Source organism: Salmo salar, chromosome ssa09, assembly GCF_905237065.1.
Source record: "Salmo salar chromosome ssa09, Ssal_v3.1, whole genome shotgun sequence".
NCBI lineage: Eukaryota > Metazoa > Chordata > Actinopteri > Salmoniformes > Salmonidae > Salmo > Salmo salar.
In genome coordinates, this window is record NC_059450.1 from 147,554,025 (window position 1) to 147,568,625 (window position 14,601).

At 48.6% G+C, this 14,601-nt stretch overlaps 1 protein-coding gene across 3 annotated transcripts in view; it reads left to right on the forward strand.

Moving 5' to 3' along the window:
- arap1 (ArfGAP with RhoGAP domain, ankyrin repeat and PH domain 1) overlaps positions 1 to 14,601 on the forward strand; it is a 78,658-nt gene that overhangs the window by 59,396 nt on the left and 4,661 nt on the right. For all 3 annotated transcript variants that reach the window (XM_045724803.1, XM_045724804.1, XM_045724805.1), the window contains exons 25-29: positions 86 to 203; positions 2,770 to 2,883; positions 9,377 to 9,522; positions 9,650 to 9,732; positions 11,250 to 11,309. In XM_045724803.1, coding sequence (XP_045580759.1) covers positions 86 to 203; positions 2,770 to 2,883; positions 9,377 to 9,522; positions 9,650 to 9,732; positions 11,250 to 11,309 — 521 coding nt within the window. The remainder of the gene's footprint in view (positions 1 to 85; positions 204 to 2,769; positions 2,884 to 9,376; positions 9,523 to 9,649; positions 9,733 to 11,249; positions 11,310 to 14,601) is intronic.

Genomic DNA, 14,601 nt, shown 5'->3' on the forward strand with positions numbered 1-14,601 from the left:
ATGATCTCACCTTTATCATGATAGGGAAATAAAGAGAATAAGAAGCGGTCCTGAATCTCACTCCCTCCACTGCTCTCCCCTCCAGATCCCTGGTTCTATGACGGCAGCAGAGCTGACCTGTGAGATTCTGGACCGGCGGAAGATCCAGGTCCGAGAGAAAGACTACTGGAGCTGCTGGGAGGTCAGCCAGAAGGAGGAGACCGGTGAGTGGAGAGAGAGAGGAGAGGTCAGCCAGAAGGAGGAGACCGGTGAGTGGAGAGAGAGAGGAGAGGTCAGCCAGAAGGAGGAGACCGGTGAGTGGAGAGAGAGAGGAGAGGTCAGCCAGAAGGAGGAGAGAGATGAGAGGTCAGCCAGAAGGAGGAGAGAGATGAGAGGTCAGCCAGAAGGAGGAGACCGGTGAGTGGAGAGAGATGAGAGGTCAGCCAGAAGGAGGAGACCGGTGAGTGGAGAGAGATGAGAGGTCAGCCAGATGGAGGAGACCGGTGAGTGGAGAGAGATGGGAGGTCAGCCAGAAGTAGGAGACCGGTGAGTGGAGAGAGATGGGAGGTCAGCCAGAAGGAGGAGACCGGTGAGTGGAGAGAGAGAGGAGAGGTCAGCCAGAAGTAGGAGAGAGATGAGAGGTCAGCCAGAAAGAGGAGACCGGTGAGTGGAGAGAGATGGGAGGTCAGTCAGAAGGAGGAGACCGGTGAGTGGAGAGAGATGGGAGGTCAGCCAGAAGGAGGAGAGAGATGGGAGGTCAGCCAGAAGGAGGAGAGAGGGAGGTCAGCCAGAAGGAGGAGAGAGATGAGAGGTCAGCCAGATTGAGGAGAGAGATGAGAGGTCAGCCAGAAGGAGGAGAGAGATGGGAGGTCAGCCAGATTGAGGAGAGAGATGAGAGGTCAGCCAGAAGGAGGAGACCGGTGAGTGGAGAGAGATGGGAGGTCAGCCAGAAGGAGGAGAGAGATGAGAGGTCAGCCAGAATGAGGAGACCGGTGAGTGGTGAGAGAGATGAGAGGTCAGCCAGAAGGAGGAGAGAGATGAGAGGTCAGCCAGAAGGAGGAGACCGGTGAGTGGAGAGAGATGTGAGGTCAGCCAGAATGAGGAGACCGGTGAGTGGAGAGAGATGGGAGGTCAGTCAGAATGAGGAGAGAGATGAGAGGTCAGCCAGAAGGAGGAGAGAGATGAGTGGAGAGAGATGGGAGGTCGGCCAGATGGAGGAGAGAGATGGGAGGTCGGCCAGAAGGAGGGGATCGGTGAGTGGAGAGAGATGGGAGGTCAGCCAGAATGAGGAGAGAGATGGGAGGTCAGCCAGAATGAGGAGATCGGTGAGTGGAGAGAGATGGGAGATCAGCCAGAATGAGGAGAGAGATGAGAGGTCAGCCAGAAGGAGGAGAGAGATGAGTGGAGAGAGATGGGAGGTCGGCCAGAAGGAGGGGATCGGTGAGTGGAGAGAGATGGGAGGTCAGCCAGAATGAGGAGAGAGATGGGAGGTCAGCCAGAATGAGGAGAGAGATGAGTGGAGAGAGATGGGAGGTCAGCCAGAATGAGGAGAGAGGGAGGACAGCCAGAAGGAGGAGAGAGAGAGGTCAGCCAGAAGGAGGAGAGAGATGAGTGGAGAGAGATGGGAAGTCGGCCAGAAGGAGGAGAGAGATGAGTGGAGAGAGATGGGAGGTCAGACAGAATGAGGAGAGAGATGAGAGGTCAGCCAGAATGAGGAGAGAAGGAGGTCAGCCAGAATGAGGAGAGAGAGAGGTCAGCCAGAAGGAGGAGACCGGTAAGTGGAGAGAGATGGGAGGTCAGCCAGAATGAGGAGACCGGTGAGTGGAGAGAGAGAGGAGAGGTCAGCCAGAAGGAGGAGAGAGATGAGAGGTCAGCCAGAATGAGGAGACCGGTGAGTGGAGAGAGATGGGAGGTCAGCCAGAATGAGGAGAGAGATGAGAGGTCAGCCAGAAGGAGGAGACCGGTGAGTGGAGAGAGATGGGAGGTCAGCCAGAATGAGGAGACCGGTGAGTGGAGAGAGATGGGAGGTCAGCCAGAAGGAGGAGACCGGTGAATGGAGAGAGATGGGAGGTCAGCCAGAATGAGGAGAGAGAGAGGTCAGCCAGAAGGAGGAGACCGGTGAATGGAGAGAGATGGGAGGTCAGCCAGAAGGAGGAGACTGCTTTTGTCTTGCTCATTCACCCTCTGAATGACACACATAAACAATCCATGTCTCAATTGTCTCAAGGGTTGAAAATCATTCTTTAACCCGTCTCCTCCCCTTCATCTACACTGATTGAGTGACATCAATAAGGGATCATAGCTTGCAGCTGGATTCGCCTGGTCAGTCTGTTATGGAAAGAGCAGGTGTTCTTAATGTTTTTTAATAGAGAGAGAGGCCTTTTCATAATTGCATTCTCCTTGCGTCCTCTGTCCTCGCCTCCTTCTCAAAAACCATTGGATGAGAAAAACAGAGCTCCCTCCCCTCTGAACTTCTCCTCCAATGGGTTTTGAGAAGGAGCAGAAGAGAGAGGAGAATGTAATTGAGAGAAGGCCAGAGAGAGAACGAGTACTGGAGCTGCTGGGAGAAGAGAGAGAGGGAGAGTGGAAGGAGAGGTGGGGCAAGAGAGAGAGAGAGAGAGAGGAAGGAGAGGTGGGGCAAGAGAGGGAGAGGTGGGGAAGAGGTATGGGATGATGAGGGGATGGTAGTGCTATGGAGGGCTGATGCTGATGTTGAGGCTTTTTTGTCCCCTTCTCTCTCTCTCTCTCTCTCTCTCTTTCTCTTTCTCTTTCTCTTTCTCTCTCTCTCAGAGCGTCCGTTGCATCATCTGGAGCGTGTGTTACCCATCATCCATTCTCTGGGTACCGACTCCCACTTGCTGGTCAAAAAACATCTTGCCATGGAGGCCATACGCATCTACCTGGGTACACACACACACACACACACACACACACACACACACACACACACACACACACACACACACACACACACACTAACCACACATACCTGTGGTTACTGGGTTCAAAGGTTAACAGATTCACCACATTGATTAAGCTGCAAACTACACAATTTGGTTTTCGTTTACTGTGAGCCTTTTTCTGAACTAACAGGTTAATATATTTTATACAGACGTTTCTCTAATTATTTTAGATATGTAGTGCTAAGAACAGAATGCCAAAGATTATTCATCCTTTAAGAGAGATTATTCATTATTATTCATCCTGAGTGGTTATGGTTATGGTTTGGGCAAGGCTAAAACATGCGCTGTTTCCATCAACTATCATCAAGTGTGATTGCTTTGTGATGATCAATGGTCCAGGGTTTACGGCAGTAATCTGGCGTTGTAGTGGAGAAAAACTGTCCGAGGCTGGCAGGTATTATCCAGGCTAAAAAATGGCTGGTGCCTGAGCAGAGGGTAAAGGCCGTTAGCAGTGGCTAACAATGACTAAATAGCTAGTAGCTAATTAGCTGGCTACCTTCTGATTAAAGTTTTGGCTATAGGGTCTAAAAAAATTGTGGATCCGTGTCACATTGAGTGAGGCGGGTTACCGGAAGGTATATCTTATTTAAAAATGGAAATGAGATTGAAAAATAAATTAGAATATATACAAAAAAGATGAAAAATACCAAAAGTAAACGAGAGGACAACAATGCTGCGATGCTATGCCATCTTGGATGACACTAGACCCAAACTGTTACAGACCTATATCCATCCTGCACTGCCTTTCTAAAGTCTTTGAAAGCCAAGTTAATAAACAGATCACCGACCATCTCGAATCCCACCGTACCTTCTCCGCTGTGCAATCTGGTTTCCGAGCTGGTCACGGGTGCACCTCAGCCACGCTCAAGGTCCTAAACGACATCATAACCACCATCAATAAAAGACAGTACTGTGCAGCCGTCTTCATCGACCTGGCCAAGGCTTTCGACTCTGTCAATCACCGTATTCTTATCAGCAGACTCAACAGCCTTGGTTTCTCTAATGACTGCCTCGCCTGGTTCACCAACTACTTCGCAGACAGAGTTCACTGTGTCAAATCGGAGGGCCTGTTGTCCGGACCTTTAGCAGTCTCTATGGAGGTACCACAGGGTTCAATTCTCGAGCCGACTCTTTTCTCTGTATACAGTGAGGGAAAAAGTATTTGATCCCCTGCTGATTTTGTACGTTTGCCCACTGACAAAAAAATGATCAGTCTATAATTTTAATGGTAGGTTTAGTTGAACAGTGAGAGACAGAATAACAACAAAAAAATCCAGAAAAACGCATGTCAAAAAGGTTACAAATTGATTTGCATTTTAATGAGGGAAATAAGTATTTGACCCCCTCTCAATCAGAAAGATTTCTGGCTCCCAGGTGTCTTTTATACAGGTAACGAGCTGAGATTAGGAGCACACTCTTAAAGGGAGTGCTCCTAATCTCAGTTTGTTACCTGTATAAAAGACACCTGTTTACAGAAGCAATCAATCAATCAGATTCCAAACTCTCTACCATGGCCAAGACCAAAGAGCGCTCCAAGGATGTCAGGGACAAGATTGTAGACCTACACAAGTATGGAATGGGCTACAAGACCATCGCCAAGCAGCTTGGGGAGAAGGTGACAACATTTGGTGCGATTATTCGCAAATGGAAGAAACACAAAAGAACTGTCAATATCCCTCGGCCTGGGGCTCCATGCAAGATCTCACCTCGTGGAGTTGCAATGATCATGAGAACGGTGAGGAATCAGCCCAGAACTACACGGGAGGATCTTGTCAATGATCTCAAGGCAGCTGGGACCATAGTCACCAAGAAAACAATTGGTAACACACTACGCCGTGAAGGACTGAAATCCTGCAGCGGTGAAGGACTGAAATCCTGCAGCGCCCGCAAGGTCCCCCTGCTCAAGAAAGCACATATACATGCCCGTCTGAAGTTTGCCAATGAACATCTGAATGATTCAGAGGACAACTGGGTGTAAGTGGTCAGATGAGACCAAAATGGAGCTCTTTGGCATCAACTCAACTCGTCGTGTTTGGAGGAGGAGGAATGCTGCCTATGACCCCAAGAACACCATCCCCACCGTCATACATGGAGGTGGAAACATTATGCTTTGGGGGTGTTTTTCTGCTAAGGGGACAGGACAACTTCATCGCATCAAAGGGACGATGGACGGGGCCATGTACCATCAAATCTTGGGTGAGAACCTACTTCCCTCAGCCAGGGCATTGAAAATGGGTCGTGGATGGGTATTCCAGCATGACAATGACCCAAAACACACGGCCAAGGCAACAAAGGAGTGGCTCAAGAAGAAGCACATTAAGGTCCTGGAGTGGCCTAGCCAGTCTCCAGACCTTAATCCCATAGAAAATCTGTGGAGGGAGCTGAAGGTTTGAGTTGCCAAACGTCAGCCTCGAAACCTTAATGACTTGGAGAAGATCTGCAAAGAGGAGTGGGTCAAAATCCCTCCTGAGATGTGTGCAAACCTGGTGGCCAACTACAAGAAACGTCTGACCTCTGTGATTGCCAACAAGGGTTTTGCCACCAAGTACTAAGTCATGTTTTGCAGGGGGGTCAAATACTTATTTCCTATATTAAAATGCAAATCATTTCGTAAAATTTTTGACATGCGTTTTTGTGGATTTCTTTGTTGTTATTCTGTCTCTCACTGTTCAAATAAACCTACCATTAAAACTATAGACTGATCATTTCTTTGTCAGTGGGCAAACGTACAAAATCAGCAGGGGATCAAATACTTTTTCCCTCACTGTATATCAACGATGTCGCTCTTGCTGCGGGTGATTCCCTGATCCACCTCTACGCAGACGACACCATTCTGTATACATCTGGCCCTTCTTTGGACACTGTTAACAAACCTCCAAATGAGCTTCAATGCCATACAACACTCCTTCTGTGGCCTCCAACTGCTCTTAAACGCCATCAAAACCAAATGCATGCTTTTCAAATGTTCGCTACCCGCACCCGCCCGCCCAACTAGCATCACTACTCTGGACGTTTCTGACCTAGAATACGTGGACAACTACAAATACTTAGGTGTCTGGCTAGACTGTAAACTCTCCTTCCAGACTCATATCAAACATCTCCAATCCAAAATCAAATCTAGAATCGTCTTTCTATTTCGCAACAAAGCCTCCTTCCCTCACGCCGCCAAACTTACCCTAGTAAAACTGACTATCCTACCGACTATCCTACCGATCCTCGACTTCGGCGATGTCATCTACAAATAGCTTCCAATACTCTACTCAGCAAATTGGATGTAGTCTATCACAGTGCCATCCATTTTGTTACCAAAGCGCCTTATACCACCCACCACTGCGACCTGTATGCTCTAGTCGGCTGGCCCTCGCTACATATTAGTCGCCAGACCCACTGGCTCCAGATCATCTATAAGTCTATGCTATGTAAAGCTCCGCCTTATCTCAGCTCACTGGTCACGATAACAACACCCACCCGTAGCACGCGCTCCAGCAGGTATATCTCTCTGATCATCCCCAAAGCCAACACTCCTTTGCCGTCTTTCCTTCCAGTTCTCTGCTGCCAGTGACTGGAACGAATTGCAAAAATCGGTGAAGCTGGAGACTTACATTTCCCTCACTAACTTTGAACATCAGCTATCTGAGCAGCTAACCGATCGATGCAGCTGTACATAGTCCATCTGTAAATAGCCCACCCAATCTACGTACCTCATCCCCATATTGTTTTTATTTACTTTGCTGCTCTTTTGCACACCAGTATCACTACTTACACACCATCATCTGCTCATCTATCACTCCAGTGTTAATCTGCTAAATTGTAATTACTTTGCTACTATGGCCTTTTTATTGCCATACCTCCTTATGCCATTTGCACATACTGTATATAGACTTTCTTTTTTTTCTATTGTGTTATTGACTGTACTCTTGGTTATTACATGTGTAACTCTGTGTTGTTGTTTCTGTCGCACTGCTTTGCTTTATCTTGGCCAGGTCACAGTTGTAAATGAGAACTTGTTCTCAACTAGCTTACCTGGTGAAATAAATAAAAATACATTTAAAAAAGTATTGTCATGTTTTGCCAGAGCGTTGTGAACTGTGGAGTGGTCTAAGCAGCACCCTTCGGCTCCAAGCATCACCAGTTCAAATCAAATTGTATTAGTCACATGCGCCGAATACAACAGACCTTACAGTGAAATCCTTACTTACGAACCCCTAACCAACAATGCAGTTTCAAAAAATACGGATAAGAATAAGAGATAAAAGTAACAAGTAATTAAAGAGCAGCAGTAAAATAACAACAATATATACAGGGGGGTGCCGGTACAGAGTCAATGTGCGGGGGCACCGGTTAGTTGAGGTAGTATGTACATGTAGGTAGTGTTAATTAAAGTGACTATGCATAGATGACAACAGAGAGTGGTGGGGAGGGGAGGGGGGCAATGCAAATTGTCTGGGTAGCCTTTTGACTAGATGTTCAGGAGTGTTATGGCTTGGGGGTAGAAGCTGTTTAGAAGCCTCTTGGACCAAGACTTGGCGCTCCGGTACTGCTTGCCGTGCGGTAGCAGAGAGAACAGTCTATGACTAGGGTGGCAAGAGTCTTTGAAAATATTTAAGGCCTTCCTCTGACACCGCCTGGTATGGAGGTCCTGGATTGCAGGAAGCTTGGCCCCAGTGATGTACTGGGCCATTCTCACTACCTTCTGTAGTGCCTTGCGGTCAGAGGCCGAGCAGTTGCCACACCAGGCCGTGATGCAACCAATTAGGATGCTCTCGATGTTGCAGCTGTAGAACCTTTTGAGGATCTGAGGACCCATGCCAAATCTTTTCAGTCTCCTGAGGGGGAATAGGTTTTGTCGTGCCCTCTTCACGACTGTCTTGGTGTGTTTGGACCATGTTAGTTTGTTGGTGATGTGGACACCAAGGAACTTGAAGCTCTCAACCTGCTCCACTGCAGCCCTGTCAATGAGAATGGGGGCGTGCTCTGTCCTCTTTTTCCACAGTCCACAATCATCTCCTTTGTCTTGATCACGTTGAGGGAGAGGTTGTCATCCTGTCACCACACGGCCAGGTCTCTGACCTCCTCCCTATAGGCTGTCTCGTCGTTGTCGGTGATCAGGCCCACCACTGTTGTGTCGTCGGCAAACTTAATCGTGGTGTTGGAGTCGTACCTGGCCATGCAGTCATGAGTGAAGAGGGCTGAACACGCATGACTGAGGGACCCCCATGTTGAGGATCAGCGTGGCGGATGTGTTGTTACCTACCCATACCACCTGGGGACGGCCCGTCAGGAAGTCCAGGATCCAGTTGCAGAGGGAGGTGTTTAGTCCGAGGGTCTTTAGCTTAGTGATGAGCTTCATGGGTACTATGGTGTTGAACGCTGAGCTGTAGTCAATGAATAGCATTCTCACGTAGTTGTTCCTTTTGTCCAGGTGGGAAAGGGCAGTGTGGAGTGCAGTAGAGACTGCATCATCTGTTGGGGCAGTATGCAAATTGGAGGGTTTCTGGGATGATTGTGTGGATGTGAGCCATGACCAGCCTTTGAAAGCACTTCATGGCTACAGATGTGAGTGCTACGGGTCGGTAGTCATTAAGGCAGGTTACCTTAGAGTTATTGGGCACAGGGACTATGGTGGTCTGCCTAAAACATGTTGGTATTACAGACTCAGACAGGGAGAGGTTGACAGCGCATGCTCGCAGTACACGTCCTGGTAATCCATCTGGCCCTGCGGCCTTGTGAATGTTGACCTGTCTAAAGGTCTTACTCACATCGCTATGGGGAGTGGGCTCACACAAGTCTTCTGGTACAGCTGGTGCTCTCATGCATGTTTCAGTGTTATTTGCCTTGAAGCGAGCATAGAAGTAGTTTAGCTCGTCTAGTAGGCTTGTGTCACTGGGCAGCTCTCGGCTGTGCTTCAATTTGTAGTCTGTAATGGTTTGCAAGCTCTGCCACATCCGACGAGCGTCAGAGCCGGTGTAGTATGACTCGATCTTAGTCCTGTATTGATGCTTTGCCTGTTTGATGGTTCGTCGGAGGGCATAGTGGGATTTCTTATAAGCCTCCGGGTTAGAGTCCATGGCCTGTAATCCATGGCCTGTAATCCATGGCTTTTGGTTGGGGTATGTACGTACGGTCACTGTGGGGACGACGTCATTGATGCACTTATTGATGAAGCCAATGACAGATGTCGTGTACTCCTCAATACCATTGGAGGAATCTCGAAACATATTCCAGTGTGTGCTAGAAAAACAGTCTGTTCGCTCCCATTGAAAACAAAAGACATATATCAACGTTCTCAGGACACACACACACACACACACACACACACACACACACACACACACACACACACACACACACACACACACACAATTTAATTGACTTCTCAGCTCTGCTATTACCCCTATACTGTTTCTGATTTGGTACATTTCGTCCCCCCATAGCCAGTAAAGTGGATGTGTCCAAGCACGGGATGGTGAAGTTCCGGGAGGAGAGGAGCATTCTGGGATTGGGACTGAATACCGGCAGCTTCCACGACCGCTACTTCATCCTCAACACTGTCTCCCTCAGGATGTACAAGGAAGTGCGGGTAAGACACACACACGGACACGCATACACACACACACACACACACACACACACACACACACACACACACACACACACACACACGCTGGGATTGAAACATCTAATCTGTCTGTTTTGTGTCCCTGTAGAGTAATCGTCCAGAGAGGGAGTGGCAGGTGAAGAACCTGAGGGTCTATCTAGGCATCAAGAAGAAACTACGACCACCCACCTGGTCAGAACACCTCTCTGTCCTCTCCTCCTGCCTGGTCAGAACACCTCTCTGTCCTCTCCTCCTGCCTGGTCAGAACACCTCTCTGTCCTCTCCTCCTGCCTGGTCAGAACACCTCTCTGTCCTCTCCTCCTGCCTGGTCAGAGCACCTCTCTGTCCTCTCCTCCTGCCTGGTCAGAACACCTCTCCTCCTGCCTGGTCAGAGCACCTCTCTGTCCTCTCCTCCTGCCTGGTCAGAACACCTCTCTGTCCTCTCCTCCTGCCTGGTCAGAACACCTCTCTGTCCTCTCCTCCTGCCTGGTCAGAACATCTCTCTGTCCTCTCCTCCTGCCTGGTCAGAACATCTCTCTGTCCTCTCCTCCTGCCTGGTCAGAACACCTCTCTGTCCTCTCCTCATGCCTGGTCAGAACACCTCTCTGTCCTCTCCTCCTGCCTGGTCAGAACACCTCTCTGTTCTCTCCTCCTGCCTGGTCAGAACACCTCTCTGTTCTCTCCTCCTGCCTGGTCAGAACACCTCTCTGTCCTCTCCTCCAGCCTGGTCAGAACACCTCTCTGTCCTCTCCTCCTGCCTGGTCAGAACACCTCTCTGTCCTCTCCTCCTGCCTGGTCAGAACACCTCTCTGTCCTCTCCTCCTGCCTGGTCAGAACACCTCTCTGTTCTCTCCTCCTGCCTGGTCAGAACACCTCTCTGTCCTCTCCTCCAGCCTGGTCAGAACACCTCTCTGTCCTCTCCTCCTGCCTGGTCAGAACACCTCTCTGTCCTGTCCTCCTGCCTGTCCCATGATCACCCAACTGGTCAGAACACCTCTCCTTCTGCATGTCCCCCCCTCCTCTACTTCCTCTCTCCTCTCCCGGTGTCTCACCCTCTCCTTGTCTTTCTCCTCTCTCTGAGAGAGAGACTGTTATAGAGCAGTCTCACTCCACAGTCCTGTTCTTTAGTGACTAGAGAACAGTAGCTGACAGTAGGGAGGGCAGGACAGAGTCCTATACCGTCTTCTGTGTCTGTCTGCTGCTAAATCTCCTCCACTCACTTAATGTTTCCTATCTCTCTCTCTGTAGTTGGGGTCTGACTGTGATGTTTCCTATCTCTCTCTCTCTCTCTCTCTCTCTCTCTCTCTCTCTCTCTGTAGTTGGGGTCTGACTGTGATGTTTCCTATCTCTCTCTCTCTCTCTCTCTCTCTCTCTCTCTCTCTCTCTCTCTCTCTCTCTCTCTCTCTCTCTCTCTCTGTGTAGTTGGGGTCTGACTGTGATGTTTCCTATCTCTCTATCTCTATCTCTCTCTCTGTAGTCAGGGTCTGACTGTGATGTTTCCTATCTCTCTCTATCTCTCTCTGTGTAGTCAGGGTCTGACTGTGATGTTTCCTATCTCTCTCTATCTCTCTCTCTCTATCTCTCTCTGTGTAGTCAGGGTCTGACTGTGATGTTTCCTATCTCTCTCTATCTCTCTCTCTCTATCTCTCTCTGTGTAGTCAGGGTCTGACTGTGATGTTTCCTATCTCTCTCTATCTCTCTCTCTGTAGTTGGGGTCTGACTGTGATCAATGGAAGTGAAAAACAGGAGAAGCCAGAGAGGCAGCAATGGTGAGTCCCTGAATGTGTGTGTCCGTGTGTGTGCCTGTGTGTGTGTCCCGTGTGTGCCTGTGTGTCCCCGGTGTGTGTCCTAAAAATAAAACAATAAAAAGTAAGTTTGAATGACATTGAGGGCCAGTGTTTTTACAGCTAATGGAGTGGTTTCAGATTGGTGAGGGACAGCTATTGGGGAACTGTGGGGGGATCTTGGAGGGTTGAGGGACAGCTATTGGGGAACTGTGGGGGGATCTTGGAGGGTTGAGGGACAGCTATTGGGGAACTGTGGGGGGATCTTGGAGGGTTGAGGGACAGCTATTGGGGAACTGTGGGGGGATCTTGGAGGGTTGAGGGACAGCTATTGGGGAACTGTGGGGGGATCTTGGAGGGTTGAGGGTCAGCTATTGGGGAACTGTGGGGGGATCTCGGAGGGGTGAGGGACAGCTATTGGGGAACTGTGTGGGGGATCTCGGAGGGGTGAGGGTCAGCTATTGGGGAACTGTGGGGGATCTTGGAGGGTTGAGGGACAGCTATTGGGGAACTGTGGGGGGATCTCGGAGGGGTGAGGGACAGCTATTGGGGAACTGTGGGGGGATCTCGGAGGGGTGAGGGACAGCTATTGGGTAACTGTGGGGGGGATCTCGGAGGGGTGAGGGACAGCTATTGGGGAACTGTGGGGGGATCTCGGAGGGTTGAAGGACAGCTATTGGGGGAACTGTGGGGGGGATCTCGGAGGGGTGAGGGACAGCTATTGGGGAACTGTGGGGGGATCTTGGAGGTTGAGGGACAGCTATTGGGGAACTGTGGGGGGGATCTCGGAGGGTTGAGGGACAGCTATTGGGGAACTGTGGGGGGGATCTTGGAGGGTTGAGGGACAGCTATTGGGGAACTGTGGGGGGATCTTGGAGGGTTGAGGGACAGCTATTGGGGAACTGTGGGGGGATCTTGGAGGGTTGAGGGACAGCTATTGGGGAACTGTGGGGGGATCTCGGAGGGTTCAGGTTGACGTTTTTTGGCCTGGTGGGAGATCTTTCAACTTGCCCTTGAGCAGGGCATTGACCCTGGATGCTTCTGTGTGTCGCTCTGAATGGGAGTCTGTTGGATGACTGGTGTGGTGTAGTTGTCGAGTGGCTTCACTGCAAATATATTGTATGTTTCAGATTTTTTTTAAAGAGGTTCGAGTTGACGATAAACACTTTTACTAAGAGATCATGAGTGGAAAGGTCACTCCCACACACACACACACACACACACACACACACACACACACACCTGTGTGCTGCTGGGTCAAGCCATTAGCAACAACAGACAGAAAAGTCACGCAGTTACGAGAGGGTAGGGAGAGAAGGAGTGTTCTGCACCTCTCCATCAAGTCCTTTCCTACCGCTCATCATTTAAAATAGGCTACATGTCATATTAAACAGCATATAAACACTCTAAATAGGTCAGGAGCCAGACAGGGAGACTATCAAGGAACAGAAATGAATTATTTAGGCTATATTATTTATATTATTTCAAGGCTAGAGCCTACAAAGAAATATATTGTGAAGCATTAGCGAGTGTGACACACTAGGCTGGTAGGGACATAAAGCCCTCAGCATTTAAACAACATTTCCTTGTATTAAATCATGATAGTCTATATACAGGCTCTGATTAGGCTGTGACTTAGAATTAAATACAAATGAAATGAAAAATGACTTATTAATAATGCCTTTGAAATATTTTTTTGAATTCATTTTGAGAAACACTAGTTTGGCCAGTCTATGGCTTCAGGCTCATGTGTTGGTGCCTGGAGAGCAGGCCAGCAGTGGATAATACCCCCTCCGCTCTTACAGAGCCACTGGGGATGCTAAACAACCTTTTGGCCACTCTAGCCAGGCTGGGCAGAGATGCAGAGTTGTTTTTTAATTTTTCAAATCAAATGTATTTATAAAGCCCTTCTTACATCAGCTGATATCTCAAAGTGCTGTACAGAAACCCAGCCTAAAACCCCAAACAGCAAGTAATGCAGGTGTAGAAGCACGGTGGCTAGGAAAAACTCCCTAGAAAGGCCAGAACCTAGGAAGAAACCTAGAGAGGAACCAGGCTATGAGGGGTGGCCAGTCCTCTTCTGGCTGTGCCGGGTGGAGATTATAACAGAACATGGCCAAGATGTTCATAGATGACCAGCATGGTCAAATAAATAATCACAGTGGTTGTAGAGGGTGCAATAAATCAGCAACTCAGGAGTAAATGTCTGTTGGCTTTTCATAGCCGATCATTCAGAGTATCTCTACTGCTCCTGCTGTCTCTAGAAAGTTTAAAACAGCAGGTCTGGGACAGGTAGCACGTCCGGTGAACAGGTCAGGGTTCCATAGCCGCAGGCAGAACAGTTGAAACTGGAGCAGCAGCACGGCCAGGTGGACTGGGGACAGCAAGGAGTCATTAGAGAGAGCATACTTAAATTCACACAGGACACTGGATAAAACAAGAGAAATACTCCAGATATAACAGACTGACCCCAGCCCCCCGACACAGAAACTACTGCAGCATAAATACTGGAGGCTGAGACAGGAGGGGTCGGGAGACACTGTGGCCCCATCTGACGATACCCCCGGACAGGGCCAAACAGGCAGGATATAACCCACCCACTTTGCCAAAGCACAGCCCCCACACCACTAGAGGGATATCTTCAACCACCAACTCACCAATTTTTTTGCTTCATTTTGTGCTCTTTTCATGCCTTATAATTTTTACATACAGAGAGTACTGTATTTTAATTACTTCTGAACAGCGGGAGGGGCTTCAAAGACCTCTGCATTTGGTTGAGGTAGGCTGTGACACCTCTCACTTTACACCTCCGTGCTAATTGAAGTTGTATCCATTCTGTCTAGCAAGATTGGTAGCATTAATTTAGCATTCAGTCCTTATAAAGTAAAATATTTCATTGTAATATATTTTTCTTCTTGGCTTTTGAAAATAGCTTCAGACTAAACATGACTCACTCAGTTCCAGGTTGGATGGTGTTTTCAGCTTTCTGTTGTTTGTTTCACAGATCATTTGCTGTATAGCTTTGAAATAGGAATCTTTGGTTGTAGGAATCCTTCCAGGTAATTCCATCCAAAATCAGGTTGTAGGTTTGAAGTTTTGATTTGGAGTGAAGGTTATGTTGTAGAGGGTAGTATATGTCCGTCCTGAAAAATCTAAGTTTATCTAACTCTAAATCTATCTTTTTGTAAAAACAAGCTGAAAAATGCAGAAGCTCATCTGCTTTTCTTTCTTTCTTTTTCTTTCTTTCTTTCTTTCTTTCTTTCTTTCTTTCTTTCTT